General features: G+C 41.7%; 1 protein-coding gene across 1 annotated transcript in view; it reads left to right on the plus strand.

Moving 5' to 3' along the window:
• The first annotated feature begins 1,972 nt into the window (after positions 1 to 1,972).
• Positions 1,973 to 20,135, plus strand: part of AQR (aquarius intron-binding spliceosomal factor) — a 107,835-nt gene continuing 89,672 nt past the window's right edge. The window contains exons 1-7 of the mRNA XM_054026561.1: positions 1,973 to 2,250; positions 4,491 to 4,547; positions 7,398 to 7,438; positions 8,511 to 8,546; positions 12,536 to 12,656; positions 14,333 to 14,473; positions 18,677 to 18,745. Coding sequence (XP_053882536.1) covers positions 2,167 to 2,250; positions 4,491 to 4,547; positions 7,398 to 7,438; positions 8,511 to 8,546; positions 12,536 to 12,656; positions 14,333 to 14,473; positions 18,677 to 18,745 — 549 coding nt within the window. The 5' untranslated portion in view covers positions 1,973 to 2,166. The remainder of the gene's footprint in view (positions 2,251 to 4,490; positions 4,548 to 7,397; positions 7,439 to 8,510; positions 8,547 to 12,535; positions 12,657 to 14,332; positions 14,474 to 18,676; positions 18,746 to 20,135) is intronic.

Genomic DNA, 20,135 nt, shown 5'->3' on the forward strand with positions numbered 1-20,135 from the left:
AGGGGATCATTTTATGACCCTCAGAATTGCAGTTCAGTCCCTAATTTGCTCCTGGAATAGCACAGCTTTGCTCTGTCCTTTACTTGGGGTAGATTACAATGTACTAGTGCAGAACATCGTAACATACTCAATGTGAATCAGGCTCAATATTTGGCTATATATACCAGACACAAAATTTTACAGAACATCTGAAGTCAAATTAGGGATCTTACATGATTATTGTGTATTAACATAACATCTAGGAGTCCTGCTATGTTTCCAGATCTCTTAGAGATAGGAGATTAGGCTTATTAAATGAATGATGGAACAGGAGCAACTCGCACTGAGATGACAATGAAATAATTCACTTCTAAAGGATAATTCTGGCTCTGGGGTACAGTAGTACATGGAAAAATCTAAAATGAATAGGTAGGACTGAAATTTAAATAAATGTAGTGATATGAGGTTTTTAAAAATAACCTGAAGTTTAATTTAAGACCATCAGGGAATTCAAAGTTTTAGCTCCACCATGAGTTTAAGTTGCTCAGATCACACACAATTTCTGTGTCATCAGTAGAAGTGTTTCCCCCTCCCCACTTATTTTAGAGGTGAATTTACAACTGTTCTACATCAAGCTACTATCTATTTCTTATTATTCTATATTCTTCATATTACAAATGCAAAATCAGGAAACAGGCTTAAAATCTTATACAATTTAATGTCACAACCTTTTAAGATGCCAGCACAGTTGGTTTTATCCTGCATTTAGTATTGGCACATTGAAATATGTATTTTAAAATGTAAAATTTAACACCACAGCCATTAACAGAAAATAGTGTACAGCATATATTAAAAAGGTGACAAGATACATTTACTTGGACCACAAAGAGTTGGAAGTTCCTGGGCCAGATTCTGTGCCGTGAATTCCCAATCTGCTGGAGACTTTGTTCTGTCCAACCCAATTCCAAAACCTGACAGGAATAGAACTTCCTTTGCACTGCTTCACAGCTGTACATGCATAAATGAGATGAGAATTTGTCCCCTTGACATTAGAGCTTGTAAAATCTCCTCCATATTGTAGTATTACTGTGTCTTTTCTCTGACAGAGATCTGCTGGTATAACTGACACTGTTTGGCCTGACATGAATTTGAACTGGAGACCTATAGTGCAATAACTATGAGCCTCTAAAGTGTGAATTGAAGCATTGGGTCTTAGTTGGCTGCCATTGCTGATTCATTAAACTCTTACATTATCCAGCCACTCAGTGGGGTGGTGCTGCAGGCAAAGGCAAGTGCAAGTTACATTGGCAGGTGTGGAAGAAAAACGAATCACTAATAATACATGAAAATTGCTCTGTTTGGAAATAGGCTTGGGGTAGCTGAGCTCTCTCACTCCTGCTGCTCTGCTCCCTCTTTACAACTGGTAGTACTAGCCTCTTGGTCCCTAGGCATTGCCTTCTCACTGTAGGGGAGAGAGCCGTCTCCCTTGCAGCACCGGGGTCAGGAGCTGCCATTGGCTCTCTTACTGCTATTCTTCCCTGGGCACCACTTGCTTACCCCTCATACTTTTGGTCCCTGGAATAGTGTGATGGGGTTAAAGGGCGACCCCAGCACCTGCCCCCAATCTCTGGGTTAGGGGCACAGGGCAGGATTTGTGAGCAAGGAGGAGACTGAGCTGTGCTGTATAACGGGACGGTACCCTGTCACAGCCACACTCCCTCCTGGCTCCCACAGCAGCACAGGCTCCCAGCCGACTCACCTGGCTAAAAAAACACTAGAGGGTATGGGAGGAGGGCGCGGATTACCATCTTGCTGCAGTTACACAGAGTGCCCAGCAGGTGGTGCAGCCAACGAATTGTCGCCCACTAACTGCCGCTCTAGCAACGAGCGCTCGATCTCTATGGCCTCGCCGGACTGCCTCTCTAGCCCTGGAGATTCTATGATGACGCCAATTCTGCTTCCGTTTTCTCTCTAAACTTCCGCTATCCTGACCCAAGCGGCAAGCGCCAGGTGTAAGGCGAGTAATTCAGCCGGGAGGGCTGAGGCTCTGGGCCGGAGAGTCCATTCGGGGTCGGACCGGGGGCGAGACCAGCGGCCGGGGGGCGGAACAGAACAACCGTGCCTCGAGACCGGTTACCGGGAGGAGACGGGGTGACTGAGGCGCCGGGACCCCCTACGCGCTTCGGCATGGCGGCGGCGGCGGCTTCGCTTCAGCCCAAGAAGATCGTGGCGCCCACCGTGGCTCAGATCAACGCGGAGTTCGTGACCCAGGTGAGGACGGGGAGGGGCCGGAGTGGGGAATATCTGCCCCGTGCTGCGGCCGAGCGCCGTGGCGAGGAGGACCGGCCGCGGGGTGGGAGCCCGCCCTGGGCTGTCAGTCCCGTTAGCTGCCCTGGGCTCTCCCGGGCCAGTTCATTCAGGAGCTAGTGATTAACGACACCCGCTTAGCGACCCCCCGGGCGGGTGGGGTTTTGGCCTTGGAGACGTTCGTGCCGGTGTAGCGAGATTTTAGCCCTTGTGGGTGTAACAATAACCTTCCAAACGTGACCCAAGTGTGAGACAAAGCTGCCGTGTTGAGTCTGCTGACACACAACTCAGTGCTCATAGCATCGCCACATATCACGTAATTAAAGAAACCCAGGCCAGCCCTCCATGAAATCACTGAACGGCGTGCACTTAAGACGAGGTCAGTCAAGCGTGCCGGTTGGCGGCTGGGACTGCAGGTGAGCGGAGGGTGTGCGCGAAGGGAGACAGGCCACACAAGCGTACGAGGGAAGCACGGACGGACGGGATGTCGAACTGCTCAGGCGCTGTACGCACCGTGCTCCATGAACCAGAGCAACGCGCTGCCTAGGGATGCCCCCAAAGCCAGGAGCTCAGCAGGATCAGACTCTGGTCCCTTTCTCAGCCTTAATCCCACAGAGCCCCTACCCACGAAGGGAGCACATGGCCTGCGAAGAGAACTACAGGGAGTACAGATGAGGAATTCAAAGCACTGACTGCTTACACTCACAGCCAGTTATGCGGAAGGCAGAAAGCTGAGGACTGTTCATGTCTCCTAAGAAGGATGTCCAGGTTGCTCAGGTCCATCTCTGCCAATTGCTCCTCTGGCTAGGGCTCCTGAACAAATTCTCTGCAAGAGCAGCTGCAAAAGCCAAGCATGAGCCATCACTATACAAAGCTCCATTGATGTGTGAAATCTTGCCCTCATCCCTGCTTCCATATCCCATCCCATCTACATCAACCCCAGTCGATGAACAGAGACTGAGTGAACACTGACAGTCACCGCTCCGCTATCATGCCCACTGCCCCACATGATTTTTGTCCCCTGCTGCTACTTTGTGGCTCCCGAGACCTAGCCTGTGGGGATGCACACTTAGCATGCCTGCACATGTCCTATGAAGGGAGATGGCACAAGGAGAGGCAACGACAGAAGCTATGTCTATGTTACAAGCCCTTACAACAGCAGCACTGTAGCTGTGGTGTAGATGCTTACTACAGCAACGGAAGGGGTTTTTCTATCTCTGTTGTAAATCCACTCCCTAGAAAGGCAGAATTCTTCCATTGACCCAGTGGCATCTACACCGAGATGTAGGTCAGCTTAACTATATGTCTTTCAGGGGTGTGAATGATTTCATGGCCCTGAACGACATAGCTAGGTCAATGTAAGTTTTAGTTGCAGTTTTTGACTCAACATATGTTCATGAAACTTGTAGAGCAAGCTGTCTATTTATTGTAGGGGAATGGATTTTTCAAGTTCTCATTGTATGGTAGTGTTGAAATATACTGCTGCACAACAGGAAGGTCTTTGCGAAGAAAGTAATAGGTCCTCTGACCGGAGGGACTTATAAGAAAACAATTTGTAATGGTACAAAGTAAGCAGAACATCGTAACTGTGGCCGAAGGTTCAGCGTAATTGGAATGTATCATGAAACAGGTGTGTTTTAAGCAGTTTTATGTGAATTCCTGCTCTACTCTGTCCAGTGGATCCTCCCCTTCTTCATTCAGAATGAAGCTTGCTCAGAGATGACCATGGAGCTTATGGCAGCATATCTCATTAACCTTGCTGAATCAGGAGATGGGGAGTAGTGAGGAGGTGCTAGGCCTTCAACAGAAATTCCTTGGCCCTTTCTGAATATCCTGAAATCTCTGACATTTCTCAGGAGGTCTTAGAATATCTGCTTGGGTGGAGGCCCATGACCAATGCATACTGTGTGGGGAGCCCACCTGCCCTTCCTGTCCCACCATCAAGATGATTTAGGAGAAACATGCAGTCCTCACGCTCCGGAGTTTTTCATCCAACTTGAGCCTTCCCACATCATCTATGGAGCAGTGCATGACTTAAATAGCACCTTTTTATTAGGTATATCTGTTAGGAGATTAAATTTAGCTAGCATGTGGAATAAAAACTTTGTGGTTTTGGGTCACTATAAAATAGATACAAAATCATCTGTAACTACATTGTATTTTTTCCAAATGTTTAATGAAAATACTTTTTTTCCCCCTTACAGTTGGCAAATAAGTACTGGGCTCCACATGTGAAGAAAAAATTACCTTTTGATTCAAAGGTAAAAACTTAGGTTATTACTTGCTTTGGTATTAACAGGATGTAATAGAGTGATGGATGTTTAAAAAATTCTTGGCTAGTAGTATTTAAGAATGTTGTTGTGTTCCATCCCGTCCTTCCCCCGCCCCCACATGGAGCACATCACTGTAGTAGGGTTTCTCTATACAACAAAACAGAAAATCCAGTAGTAGGGTATTAGGCAACCAATGTTGATATTCTAAACTTTGTTGGTATTGTCTTGAAAATTTCCCAAAACAACCTAGTTAACTTTTTATCGTGCTAATCTTTCTGATTTTTATTGATAAATACACTTGCATGTTAATAAGGCCCCAATCTTGCAAATGCTTAACTTTATGTAGGACTAGGAAGTAGTAGTAAATCCATTTATTCATATCTGAATGCTGGTGACATAATAGTAGAATTTTCTGAAGACTTCTCGATCCATTGCTAACTTCGCATGCTCAGCAACTGACCACCCTGTGATCTGTCACACATCAGCTAATTCTCTCCTCACTGGTCGTCCCCTACTATGATGACTTGCTACCATTTCTTCCATGATAATTTTCTCAAGATTACTTCCAGCTCTTCACCTGATGTGATCAAAGTACATAAGTCAGCTTCTGTCCAATAATATTTCTAACATAAGAATCCTTCATCTTTTCCATCCAGGTGATAGACAAGAGACTTTGCCTTCACCATGTTGAAGGGCTGCAGTTTTCTTCTTGTCAGCAACGTTAGTTTCTTATGTAGGACTACTTGTGTGTAAAGTTAAGTACACGTTTGCAGGATCAGGCATAATAGAGCATCCAAAACTACTCCTGGGGGAATTATATGCCAAAAAAATAAAAATTCTGTACACGATATTTTAAAGGTCTGCAAAATTCTGCATATTTTATTTGTAAGGTTAACACAATTTAATCATGCTCCTTCTATCAGCCCTGGGTGGCTGGGGCTGTCAGTGGGTGGTAGAAATCACAAATTCTGCAGGGGAAAAATAAAATCAGTGGGGACATCAATTCTGTGCAAATTTTGCGTTACACAGTGGCGCAGAATTCTGGCAGGAGTAATCCAAACCCAGCTTTGGTTTTGTATACCCAACAACTACAGGTGAGTCAGTGGATCTAATTACAATAGATTCCACAATAACGTGTCTAGGGCTTTAGTTAAGATCTTGTCTGCACTATAAATAAATTGAAACTGAGCTGTAATTAGCTCATGTGCCTGTTATAATTGTATATTAGATGACTCCTTAATGTTCTGGGTCTTCTGATGCATCAGATCATCTTTGTGGTGATAACATAGACCAGAGATTGGCAACCTTTGGCATGCGGCTCGCCAGGGTAAGCACCCTGGTGGGGCGGGCCGGGCCAGTTTATTTACCTGCCGCCTCTGCAGGTTCGGCCGATCACGGATCCCACTGGCCGCGATTCGCTGCTCCAGGCCAATGGGAGCCACGATCGGCCAAACCTGTCAAAGGTTGCTGATCCCTGGCATAGACTGGGAAGGATCGTTCAGTGCTTAGGGCACTGGCCTAGGACATGGGAGACATGGGTTCAATTTCCTGCTGTGCTGTAGACTTCCAAGTGACTTAGTCTCTCTGCTTCAATTCCCCATCCATAAAATGCCTTCCGACTTCCCAAGGATGTTGAGAGGATAAATGCATTAAAAGATTATGAAACTTTGAGATCCACCAATGAAAAGCATTATATAAGACATAGGCATTATCAATATTTTTATTATTAGCGTTATACAAGTAAATTTAGGAATACGTGCTCAGGAGACTTAATATTTTAGATTCTCTTTGTAAACTTGACTAGTATTTTCTGACATTTACGGAAGCACCAAGTCTATGAAACTGATTGCTTGACACTGGCAGTATGTCTACGCTGCAACTTATCCCAGACCCCCTTTGCCTTTGGGCACTGGGGTTCAGTCTCCTCCCCAGCAGTCTGCCTCACTCTCCCCCTTACCATCTTTCCTCTTCCTGTCTGTCTTTAAAACTTTGAGGCTTTTGAACTCCCCACAACCTTTACAGGACTGTGATGTTCCTGAAGAAATGTGTTTCACAAGCCCAGGTGTGGGATCTGGCCATCACATTACAGCAGATCGCTCTAGCACTGTCAATCACAAAGTGTTTATGGAGATGGACATATGAAGTTGTCTCTCTTTCTGCCTACATGCAACTATCCCCTTTTTGAATTAACTCCTTATAAACAGCACAATAACAAAGGCAAACAGATGGAATATATATTTATGAAATATTACAGGCAGCTCCCATGTGCTTTGCAGGGACAGCCCTACCACTCAATTCTTGGTTTAAAGGAAGCAAAAATAATGAAAAATATAGTGTGTGGTTGCTGGATGAAGTTCTGTGGTGACAGTATCATCTAGCATACAAGTCATGGGCCCAGATTTTCAAAAGTTTCTAGTGGTTTTGGATACCTCTTTTTGTGTGTGTGTTTGCCCAACTTGAAAGATCTTAAAGGGGTCTGAATTTCTGAGGGCGGTTTCACAATACTTTCTGAACATCAGGCCTCTTTAATATGTCTCAAATTGGCTACCCAGAATTATTAGTTAGTTTCAAAACTGGTTGTAGCCTGAGCACTGCCAAAGACTTCCTGTGAGACCTTACCCACTTTTGTAAAGCACTTTAAGATCTGTGGAGGAAAAGTGCAATAAGGATGCAAGGTAGTATTGATATAATTGAGGACTCACCAAATGTCATTAAACGTAGAGCATCTAGTTGATGGCAATTCTGATTTCAGAAACCTTAATGTCTAGAATATAAAAATGAATCCATCCAAAAGTATGAGTTATTAATTAATATAATTTAATATATCATTTGCAATAGGTTATTGAAGATGTGTATACAAAAGAAATTGTCAAATCAAGGTCAGTACAATGTTGCTCCTTTATTATTTAGAATATGTTGGAGACATGTATCCATGCTAATTTAAAGTACTTTAATAATATGAAAGTTAGAAAATGAATGAAAAGTGTAGTAATGGCCATTGGCTGACTTATGTGATTTCAGAGATTAAATGTAAGCTTTCTTTATGGCTACATTTCTAGAATTATGATCTAACTAAGGTCTGATCTAGTAAATAAATCATTCTCTGTGTTCCATTCTCTATTCCCTTTAGGAGATATGTTGTAGCCTAAGGTGGTCTTTGTAGTGATGGTTAATTTTAGAGTCGTTCCCCTTACCCCCAGTTCACAGTCAATGTGGAGAAGAATCTCTCCTTCCTACCCTCTGTGATCTCCCTGCAATGTATTCCTGTTTGAGATATGTAAAGAAGCTGACAGCTAGGGAGACCTTCTCTTCTGGTTGTTGTCTTATTCCTAGTTTACTAATAACAGTTTGCTAAAGAGAATGTTTCATGTGCACAAACAATTGAACATATTCTAATGAACCTTAATGTTAAATAGAGAAGAAGCTGAGGCAAAGCATTGTGTAAGGTTAAAAACAAAATTCCATGACTGTATCCAGAGAAAAGGGGGCAGCAACTGATATCCTTGAAGGCTCATGGAATCCGTATAAGTTAACATCCCTGGAAGCAAATTTGGGATCTGGAGATCTCTGGTTTTAAAATCTGGGATACCAGAGTTTGATTTACAGTTGCTTTATTTTTAATCCTCTTTACCTATAAAATAACCAAAATCATTTGGATTAAAAATGATCATTTGTAGATTTTTATTACAGTGAATTCATGTGGGATTCCTTTAAAATTTAATCCATTGCCTTTGAAGAATAGGTGCTGAAGTTAATTTGGGATCCATTTAGCTGTCATTGCAAGGCAATATTTGAAAGAAGTTGCACAGAAGTTTTAGAAGAAAAGTACAACTTTTTATTAAAAATCATGAAGTAAAGGAAAAGTTTTACACTTTTTCTGAGTCATCTAGACTAAAGATAAGCATGAGAGTTTTTCTTTTGTTTCACTTCTTGTCCTTTTTTCCTTTTTAGGTTTGCCATTAGAAAGATAATGCTTCTTGAATTTAGGTAAGTTTTGGAGTGAAATAAAAATTAACTCTCTATAATAACCAGTGAAAGTAAAAGTCAGACACAGGAGCTTGCAAGGTAGTATACTTCGTCCATCCATACTTGCTAAAGCTCAGAATGAGACAAATAGGAAAATTTAGTGCAGAAAACTTGATATGATGTGGGATAACACTTTTTAGAAGGTCTTGTTTCATGATCCTGAATTTGTAATGTAAATAAATATAGAGCATTGAAAAGGAGTACCAAGTATACAGCGAATAGTGATAAATTGTGGACACCTCTTAGGGGCTCTGATTCAAAGCCCATGAAAGTCAGTGGGAGTCTTTGGATCAGACACATAATTAATGTACAACATTTGTAAGGTATGGTACATTTTAAGGACAGTAGCATGACTTTGTTCACCTGACAGGAGATGGAAATCTGATATTTAGAAATGATTAAGAAAGTCTGCTTTATTGTTTTCAAGTTTCACTGTAATGGATTAAATAAAAACCACAAAAAAAAGAAAATGTATGAAATGCCAACATTAATTGTAAATTAATCTTTTATTTCGCTTTGATTTCTCTAGCTCACCTACTGGGGAGGTAGCATGAGCTGGCACTTGGCCAGGACTAAATTATCCCTTCACCTCTGTTAAACACAAGCTTTTTATCTCTTTTTCTGCTGGCGAGAGATGAAGGGAAGGAGTGTGATATACAAATGGGACCATTTATTGGAAAAGTAGGATAAGCTTAGAAACAAAATGTTCATTTTTTTTAAATGTTGGCATTTTCTCCTCTTTCCTCCCTTTTGTATTTGAAAAGATCTGAGGGCAACATCAAATACAATTCTGGTTTTGACCAGGACGATTAAGTAGCTTCTTACTTCATTTCCAGTTGGCATGGATACGCTTGTAAAGAAATACAGTAAAAGCTGTCTTATCCAGCATGTTGGGGTAACTGGGGGTGCCAGTAAGTGAAAAATGCTGGATAACTAAGAGGAAGTGAGTTTGGGTGCAGGAGGAGGTGTGGGGCTGGGGTTGGGGCGCAGGAGGGAGTGTGGGGTGCGGGCTCTGGGAGGGAGTTTGGGTGTGGGAGGAGGTTTGGGGTGCTGGATCTGGGGGCACTCACCTCGGGCGGCTCCCCGCAAGCGGTGACCTGTCCTGGCTGCTCCTAGGCGGAGGCGCGGCAGGCAGCTCTGCATGCTGCCCCTGCCCTGAGTGCTGGCTCCGCAGCTCTCATTGGCCAGGAACCATGGCCAATGGGAGCTGCAGAGGTGGCGCCTGGAGGCAGAGGCAGCGTGCAGAACCCTCTGCTGCACCTCTGCCTAGGAGCAGCCGGGACGGGCTGCTGCTTGTGGGGAGCCGCCCATGAGGAGATTCGGCCCCCACAGTGTGTGCCCCCTGGATCTGGCACTCCGAGCCCCCTCTTGCGTCCCTGCCCCAAGCCCCCTCCCGCACTCTAAACCCTGCATGGCCATTCCTCCACCGAGGAGCAGCAGGGACATGTCACCGCTTCCAGGGAGCCACGCACAGCCAGGTAGGGAGCCTGTCAGCCTCGCGCCAACCGGACTGTAAACCAGACTTTCAATGAAGATTATAAATGCCGGTTTATAGAGCTTTCTGGTTGGTACAGGGCTGGATAACACAGCTTTTCCTGTATTCTGTAGTATGCACTGTTTTAATCTTTCCAATAATCCCCCATTCTTTAAGTTGTGTTAGAGGTTCTCCGTGCTGATACTGCTTGTCAGTATATACCTCCCCACTATTTCCCTAAACCCCGTGTCTTTTCTGTCTCTGTCTCCCCATCTCCATGTCCTATCAAAGCCTCAATCTTTTCCATCTTCATATGCACATTTCATATTTCTCTATCCTTGAACCCCATCAGCTACCATTCTACCAGTTGAGGATGACTGGTCAAGCACCTTTGCAAGAACCAGAGAATCTTCAAAGCACACAGGAGAATCTGAGTGATGTGAGGCTTTTTCTCCACCTATTGGGGCTGACCACTCTCCATACCCTGAGCCCAATTGTGCAAACTGTCCATATGTGCAACTCCCAATGAACTCCCATGGAGGGTTTGCAGGATTAGTCCTCTATCTTTAGAATGGCCATGTGCCACTCCATTTCTGCACTGTATTGTGGTGCACCAACCTTGTCCTTAGAATGCAAGTCCCTTTGGGCAGAGAAGTTACTGCTAAGGCATTGCTCTCCTCTTGTGCAGCACTATATACCCTTTATGATATAAAAAAATCTAATATCCGTGGGTAACCTGAAGTTTGTTGTCAGATGGGTAAGTGTGCATGAAATATTTGTAATGTTTGGGAAGCAAAGTTATGCATATACTGATAGCACTTACTTACCTGTTAAGTTACCCAAAATATTAAAAATATAGGAATGAAAAAGTGGTTAATAACAATAGCAAATTAAATAGGCAGCATTCCTTTATTCAAACTGTAATACTTCAAAACTTATTATTTTTGATAAAGGGCTTTAGTTTACCTCTCAGTTATAAGCAAGGTATGGATTTGTGAAGCTGCAGACCACACTCTAACATATTAGTTGGAGTTTTTTTAATTGTAAAGAAATTACTTATTTTGATGTCATAGATTGCAAAAAGCGAGAATTATTGAGAGCACTAGTTCTTGTTTAATTTATAGTGGTTTATTTTATTTGAGTAATTTTTGTAACTATTAGTGACTTTGTTTATTTAAGTACTTACTCTGGGCTCATATCATACCCTCTCAAAGAAAGCCTGTGGAAACTTTCCAAATTATTCTGTCTTCCTCCATGCGGTTCATCATGCAGAATTTCCTTGTATGCTCCCCTCAGGAGTGAAGGATTTAGGGGAATTGGAGGTTGCCTGTTTTGTAGCATCCAATTATGGCTCCCATCAAGAGTGGAGGCCTATTTTTGTCAGAAGTGACCCTAATTCATCTCTTTTGACTGACCTCTATTTTTAGAGTTATTTCCCACGTAGAGGGCTTTAGCTTATCAGTCAAAGAAGAAAAAAAACAGCCTCCTAGCTAAGACATTACAGGAAAACTGAGTATGCCCTTTCTTCCCCAATATAGTTCCTCTGAGTCCAGTTGTCACACAAACCAAGGATGAGTTGCAATCTTTGAAAGGTGGTGGGGGCAAGTAAGGCAAAATCTTGGGACTAAAGAGACTTGATTACTATTCTTGACTCCGCCATTGATATTCTATGTGACATTGAGAAAATTACTTAACTGTTCTGTGACTGTTTCCCCATCTGTAAAACTAGTATAATTATACTTACCTGCTTAACAGGAGGGTGTTGTGAGGTTAAATCCATTAATGTTTGTGTGTGGTGCTCAGGTATTATGGTTTTGGAGTAGAACTGCTGTAAATAATTAAAAATAAGCTCATGGAGCTTTTGTGGGCTCTGCAGTTGCGAAAGCAAATTAGGATTTGGGGTCTTATTCAGTCTAATGTGTTAATTACTTTAGATTGCTTGCCCTGTGGAATTACAACATTTTGTTGCCTTTGTGTACGACTTATATGTATAATCTTTGCTGATGCTTAGTCATTTTCTATTATCAAGTAAAATATGTATATTAATAATCATTTTATAAAATGTGGTGTTATGCCATAGGGCTTTCTCTCATGAGGGAAAGCTGGCATTTGTATCTGAGTACTAGAGGAAGTGTCTGAAGTGCTTATCATGTGCAGTAGATTGTTATTCTCTTCTACTGGAAAATCAACCTGAAATAGTGTCCAGGCTTATGATATTATGACCACCTAGTACATGTAAAAACTCTTTAATCAACAGTCTTCCAAGTGAGTAATTCATCTCTCTTCATATACTGTGCCTATCCAGTAAGTTTTGCTGCAATGACCTAGATTAGATTTAACTTCAGGAACTACTCACAAGTTGTAAAGATGGATTTAAAAAAAAAAATCTGTAGATAATTATGCTTTTTTCAGATAAGTGACAGATTAGGTGGGTGATGGGAACTAATGAGAAATTCTCTCTCTTCACTCTTCACAGCCAGTACCTCGAAAATTACCTGTGGATGAATTATTCTCCAGAGGTGTCCAGTAAGGCCTATTTAATGTCAATCTGCTGTATGGTGAATGAGAAGTTCAGAGAAAATGTACCTGCATGGGAGGTAACCAATTTCAGTTACAGCTTGCATTGACTTTGATCCACAAGTTGCAGCTTTCACACTGTGCCCACTTAAAGTGATGGAAGGTTGCAGAGCTTACAATGTTAAAAGTAAATGGTGCGTTTTCTGAGGTTGTCTGCCAGAGTACTTTAAGCAGTTGTATGTTTGGGTTTTTTTTTTGAGAAAAGCAGTGGACAGATGAAAGGTTTCTTTTCATAGGGATTTCTCCTTTGATATGAAATCATTTGTTCTACTGTGTAATGCCTTTGCATTTCAGATGTTTCCTCTTTTTTTGGCACTTGACAGAAAGTCTGGCATTTGGTGAAGGATTTCTTCTGGTAGTAGGAAAAAAAATGCTGAGAGGAAATTACGTTTGTGTATGTGGAAATGTATCACTGGAAGTAGGACAACTATTTTATCTCTGTCAGTTTCTTGTTTGAAACCTTTGAGTAGATTTTTGTAGCTTATATAAACTCAAAATGTTTTATGTATAATATACTTATTAGTAACTCCTTCAGAATACCATTTCTTAAGTAAGCCTCTAATTTTTAAATATATATAAGCAGGTTTCAGCAATATAATCTAGGCAGAAATATAATATGCAAACCTTAGAGCAGAGGCACATTTTCCTCCTAATATGATTTACTGATTTAAAATAAATAAATAAATAAATACCTACCTACCTACCTACCTACCTACCTTTTAAGCACTGCTGAAATAGTGATCACCATTAGATATAAAAATATACCAGGTACAATGTTTTTTTAAAAAAAACAACTACAAATCTCATTGTACTTCAATACATTCCAAGTATAGGCATGTGATAGTATGGTAAAGTCAGTAGTTTGTTAGTTTACTTTTTAATAGTGCCCATTATATTGATCTTACAAGAGAAAAGGAAGGGAATTACTTTAGTGTTAGTGAAACAGGCCAGATGAATAGCCTAGATGAGTGACTCCGTTTGCCCAGGTGTCTGCAGCTTCTGTATCAGCACAGGTACTACATGGGAAGTGACAGGTGCAAGCCTCCTCACACCTTCCTATCCGTGTACTTGAGTCTTGTTCTGGAGGGGCAACCGGTCCCCATGATTATCCAATGCTTGTTTTCTCTGCTGAGATGATTGAGTGCCCCTGTTATGGTGGCTTTGTGGGGTAGGAGCTAGAGCAAGACTCCTTGCTCTGACCACCAAACAACTGCGACTTTTTTTTTTTTTTAGTCAGAATCCACCTGATTCCCTGATACTCTGACTGGGCCTGAACACAGGTTAGAGTGGTATGGGGGCTGATCTAATTGGTACCAGCTGGTAATAGTCCCACAGGATCCTCTGCTAGCTGAGCCTAACCAGAACATGGAGTATTCCTGCCAGGATTCTGATGTACCTCCTCCCCAACACACCACCTGTGCCACAAACTGGGTAGAGTGTGTGTCAAAGCCAGCCAGTGCTCTGCCCCTGGGGACTCCCGCACATCATGGGAATTCTGGAACAGGAAGATATGGCCAATCTCTGCTCTATTTGTATTGTGTAAGAAGCATAAAGGGACCAAAGTATGGCAGAGAATCAGCCACAATGTTTTTCATGTGTGGATTTTGTTAAGAACTTACTTAAACTTTTTTGTGTTAGACAGTAAATAGTTTTGACTGGAGCTAATTGAAAATACAACTTTCCCTTCTATTCCTAGACATTCAAAAAGAAGCCAGAGCACTTTCCTTTCTTTTTCAAATGTATATTGGAAGCATCATTAGATGAGAGTGACAGTGAACTGTCTCTGCATGAACAGACAGTCCTTCTGCTCTTCCTTGATCACTGCTTCAACAGTTTAGTAAGTTATGCTGAACATGTTTGAATATTTTCCATATGGCTGTACTGTTCCAGGTGAGAACTAGATTGATTTAATTGGTGAGTCTGCTAAATAGGACATACATTGAAATTCCTATCCTCAGGAGTTGGGTGCAGCATGCCTCCTTCCAACTACTGACTGTCCTGCTACGGGGAAGGGCATGCAGTGTCTTATCTCAAAGTTGAGAGAGGGACACTTGTTGAGAGAGGGCGTGTGTACTATAGAAGACTTAAGAGGGTATAAGACAATTAGTTATTGGAGTCCTAAGCTCAGTTAAATTTATAACTGTATATTATACTGGGAAATGTGCTTTTATTTTATAATTGTGTCTTTTTAAAGAACTGGTTGGAAAACTTCCATGTAAATGAAATTTTGATGAAACACCGAAAAAAGACTTAGCAATTTTTTTTACTTTTCTAACCAGTTCTAGTTATTAATGTATTGCTGCACTAGTAGTTGTTTTAAAGAGCAACCACAAAAGTATGTGTTTAGTTTCTAGTGTAAGTGGTATAAAACTCTAGATCATAACTTGGTGCAATTGGCATTATACATACAATGGATATTTGAAGCTGAACTAGCTTTTGTCCAAAGGGTAGCTCCTCTGGAGCATAAGTTTTCTACACACACACATTATTTGAAATATTGCTCCCCCGTCATTCATGGTGGTGATGGTCTTTCGTTATTTGTATTTTGCTTTCACCTACAAATCCCCAGTCAAATTCAGTGTTGTAGTTAAGCTTGATAGAATTCTTTTTTTTTTTTAAATGTTGATGGATAATATCAATGTTGATTTTTAAGGATTTTTTTTATAGTTTTTTAATCAATTTAAATCTTCACAGTTGCAGGATATTATGGGGCGGGTCAGACAATAATTATTTAATGACAATAGTCACTGAGATTCAAAAAGTTAAAGCTTTATAACAGTTAAAACGCAAATTGTCCACAGGTCAAAATATAAAGTAAATATCCTTAGAGTTTAGTTTAAATTATTCTCAAGCATCATTTTCCTTACTTTGCCTATATGTACATTTCAATTATTGATACAAATTATTTTTGATCGGGTTATGTGTGTACAGTGAAATCAACTTTTACTGATGTTTACAGATAAAATATTTAGTGATTCCAAGCCTACACGTATTGCACTAGGTGCTGTAGAAATGGAGTAAAATATAGTTTGTCCCCCAAAGAACTTACGATAAAATTAAGACAGGATCTAAGAAGTAGTGACCAGAAGGTATGGGAGAGAGTGGTTAAGAGAAACAGTAATAAAAGTGTGTTTACATTGACCAGATATGTTTATAACTAGGTGGTTTTAATTTGTTTGTAAAAATATATTGTAAGAAAACAAATAAGATAAATATTAGGTGTCTCTGTTGTTCTTCTATGTAGCTATTATGAGTTAATATTTTTCTCAGAGGCATTATGGTAAAAGTAGATCTTCAGGGCTGTGAAAGAGAACATGATGGGAATTGGTGGACTAATATGGGGAGGATGTTCCATATATATAGCACAGTATGGAAGGAATTATGAAGGTGCTTGTGGTAGGAGACTGGAACTGGGAGCAAACTCGTGATGTAGGCTGGAATCTTACATGGAATAGGGAACAAGATAAGTTAGAATAGTGGTTAACAAGGCATACGCTAAATTGGGGAGGTCTGAAAGGTCGAGGATAGAGTAGAGCCTCTCATACTTGGCTAGAAAGAGGTCATTGGAGACCTTGGTGAAGCAGTTTCAGTGGAGTGGAAAGGACAAAGACTAAATGGATGGAGAGCAAGGGCAGAAGTGTAGATGGAGCATTCAATAATTCTAGAGATAGTGCATTAGGAGGAAGTTGGGTCAAGGGTGGATTTCTTTCAGATTTTGGGGAGACTATAAGAAGCTTCTATTATGAGTGGAGAAAAAACACTCTCATCAGATTGAGGAAAAGTCTGAAGGAGTGAGTGGAGCAATGGGAGTCATAAGACAAAAGAGGCTTGTGCTACTAGGATATGTGGAGGGGATAGTGGAAGGAAGGAAATGAGAGAATTCACTGTCATTGAGCAGAGGGAGTGATTGGGATGGTCATGTCAGATCTTGCCTATCTTCACTTTGAATTGCCAACTCCATATAGCAGGAAGTCACCAGACAAACCCTGAAAAGTCGCTAGATGTAGCTGTTGCAGCACTCAAAAGGAGTCAAAAATGTCACCGAACAACATTTCCAGAGAATTACACGCACACAAGTATAGTCACAAAATCATTCACATGCAGCTCAATAGTGTTGTTAAAATCCATTCCATGCTCCTCTTACTACATTCTGCTGCACACCAGAAGCAACTACAATAGTACACTGTCATCATCAGGAGGGTGCACTCTGCTCATTGGGAAGGGAACTGCAGCCCTCTCTGCTCATTGGGAAGGGTGCTCTGTATACTGCAGCCCAGGTTGGCTGGGGTTGGTTAATTTCTGCCAAGCCTCCCTTTTTTGCCAACCTGGATTTGAGCTGACAGGTTAGTGAAAGGGGGGAGAGCCCAGAACCAGGGGGAAGAGGACATTCGCCTGACCTGAGCTCAGTGCTGCAGGGAGCCAAGAAAGTAGATTTAAAAACAAAAATCTGCTAGCTGGACCTCTTCCCCCTGTTTCCAGGGTTTCATTTCTGAAAACAGCTGGGCAGCTAACTCTAGGCCAACCCAAGGGAAAGAGTAAATGGGAACTGAAATCAAGCTATCTCCATCTTCGATCCTGTAGTAATGGCTTCAATCCTGGAGGCACAGGGGTCATGTGTGTCCCCCCCCCCCCCCGCCCCATTGGGGCACCTGGCCCTGTCTCATCCCACCCGTGTCTCATTTCATCCGTGTGGCTCTCCCTGCTGGCTAACCTGCCTCCCCTTTCCTGCCCACTTCATTAGCCTTCTTTCCCTGCACCACTGGGTGCGCTATCTACTATGGAGCAGCAAGCAAGAACACATTTGGGTAAAAACAAGCCCTGGCTAATGTGCTGCTTTCTCCAAAGTGCGCCTGGCTTTAGCATTGTATTCAATTAGCCTCCACAAACTGATTTTCCTTGCCTGTAGATTATAGTGTTCTTAGAGCAAGAAGCCTTGGAATGCGATTCTTTCTGAGGACCTGCTCTGGTGTGCAACAGAATGTAGACATGGAATGGATTTTATTAACACTATTGAGCTGCTTGTGAATGATTTTGTGACTATACATATTGGTCACGTCTTTCTCTGAATGTCACTGTAATTGGCAGTCGCTAGATTTGTCACTGGTCACTTTGACACTTATTTTCTTGCTGGGGAAACCAGAAAGTCACTAAATCTAGTGACAAAGTCGCTAAGTTGGCAACACTGCTTTGAAATAGTTAGATAAGAGGGTTTCATGGATTAAATAGAAAACTTAAGTGTCTTGTCTTGACAGAGGATTTGTGAAAGCAAACCAAAACAGAAAATTCCTAAAAGAATAAAGTTAGTGTTAGATAGCATGGCATTGTGTAGAAGTCAACTCTTTCTTATCTGCTTGAAATCTTCTAAATCTAGACTAGTATGTGTGTTTTTTTTATATGAAGAGGGGTAGAGCCCATAATATTTATGGACATAAAGGTATTAGGAATATGCTTGCAAGATAATTCTTTGCTTCAGTCTTGAATTCTTTGCTTCGGTCTTCACGGCTGAGGATGTTAAGGAGTTTCCCAAACCTGAGCCAGCTTTTGTAGGTGACAAATCTGAGGAATTGTCACCAGATTGAGGTGTCACTAGAGGAGGTTTTGGAATTAATTGATAAACTTAACTGTAACAAGTCACCGGGACCAGATGGCATTCACCCAAGAGTTCTGAAAGAACTCAAATGTGAAATTGCGGAACTACTAACTGTGGTTTGTAACCTGTCCTTTTAAATTGGCTTCTGTACCCAGTGACTGGAAGATAGCTAATGTAACGCCAATTAATGGCTGTTAGCCAGGATGGGTAAGGAATGGTGTTACTAGCCTCTGTTTGTCAGAGGGTGGTGATGGACATCAGGAGAGAGATCACTTGATCATTACCTGTTAGGTTCACTCCCTCTGGGGCACCTGGCATTGGCCCCTGTCGTTAGACAGGATACTTGGCTGGATAGACCTTTGGTCTGACCCAGTATGGCCATTCTTAATATTTCTGTAAACAGATCTTAAATGCTCTAAGTTGACTTCTCTATTTAATACCTTGTAACAGGAAGTGGATTTGATCAGGGGTCAGGTGCAGCAGCTCATCTCCTTGCCAATGTGGATGGGCCTACAACCTGTAAGTATTTTATCACAAAAAATGGCAAAACAACCTTCCAAAGAGTGCACAAGGCTTTAAGTATGAAATGTCCATTAACTTTAATGGAAGACTCATACTTTTAAAATCCTATGCAATTCTTTAAAAAATGAACTCCTTCATGTTTGCCAATACTTTCTCTTTACTTGACCTACCGCATCCTCTTGCAAAAATCAGTTTAATTGTATTATAGGTGGCAGGGGTAGCATTTATTGCAGTTAAGGTTTCCTAATACTTTCCATTATGAGACCTGTTTTCGGTTGTTTGTAACTTTGTCAAACTTTAACGAGTTGGGTTGAGAGATCTTCCATGCCAGGTGTCTGATTATTATCATTAATTTTTAAATTCAGCAGAAACAAATCAACTGTTTCTCAGAACAAGCTCAGGGGAAAATTCATTGTTTTGACAATGTAAAAAAATTCTTATAATCATTTGAGAAATTCTAGCACCTCCATGCTTTGGAACAAGGACTACAAATTTGTCAGGGGAGATCATCCTGGTGTCAGGGATGTGCTTTCTGCTGTCCCTGTGAAAAGGGCTCAAATCTGGCCAAGTTATGAACCTCTTAAAAAAAAAATATATCAGTTTACATATACTCAGTAGGTACCTGTTACTGTGACTGCTAAATTCTCTTGGACTCCATCTGTATGGAGCATTCTCCAGCTCTAGGCTGCACCTGTAGGGGCTAAGGACCTTCCTTGCAGTTGCTTTGTCTGGCAGCCCAGGGGCCACTGTGGCAACATGAACTGCAAGCAGAGAGAATGTCTCCTGTATTAATACTTCCCTGTTGGCACGACTGGAATGCAGCCTTACTAGAATGCAGAGGAATGTGGGGTGGTGGTGGTGGTGGGGTGGGTGATGAAGAGAGCAAGAATTGAGTTAAGGATTGGGACATGGAGCTGAGTTGGGGGAGCTGGGGCTGGGATCAGGAACCAAGACATGTATGTTTGTGGCGGGGACTGGTATGAGGAGCTGTGAGGTGACATGGAGATGGGGATAAGGACACACTGGAGGGACTAAGGATAGAAAGGTCTAAGCATTAGATACACTATCCTCAGAACCTGGAATAGAACCCTGAAACACACTGGCAATGTGTATACCTAATCTCCCTATAGTGGCTGTTTCACACAGATGATGATAACCTATATACTATCTGTTAACTTAAATGGCACAGTTCTGTGCTCTTGGTCCTAAGATTCTAACCATACTGATGAACCATGTTGGAGTCAATGAGCTTCCACATGATGAAATTTCTCTTTTCAGTTTGCATTTTTTAAAAACCTAGGAAATTGTGTGCAAACACACCCTCTGTATAGTTGCAAAGTGAGGAATTTAGAAGTTAGCAAATGTCTGAATTAAGATGGCCCATAAA

The sequence above is a fragment of the Malaclemys terrapin genome, chromosome 4 (genome assembly GCF_027887155.1).
Source record: "Malaclemys terrapin pileata isolate rMalTer1 chromosome 4, rMalTer1.hap1, whole genome shotgun sequence".
Lineage (NCBI taxonomy): Eukaryota > Metazoa > Chordata > Testudines > Emydidae > Malaclemys > Malaclemys terrapin.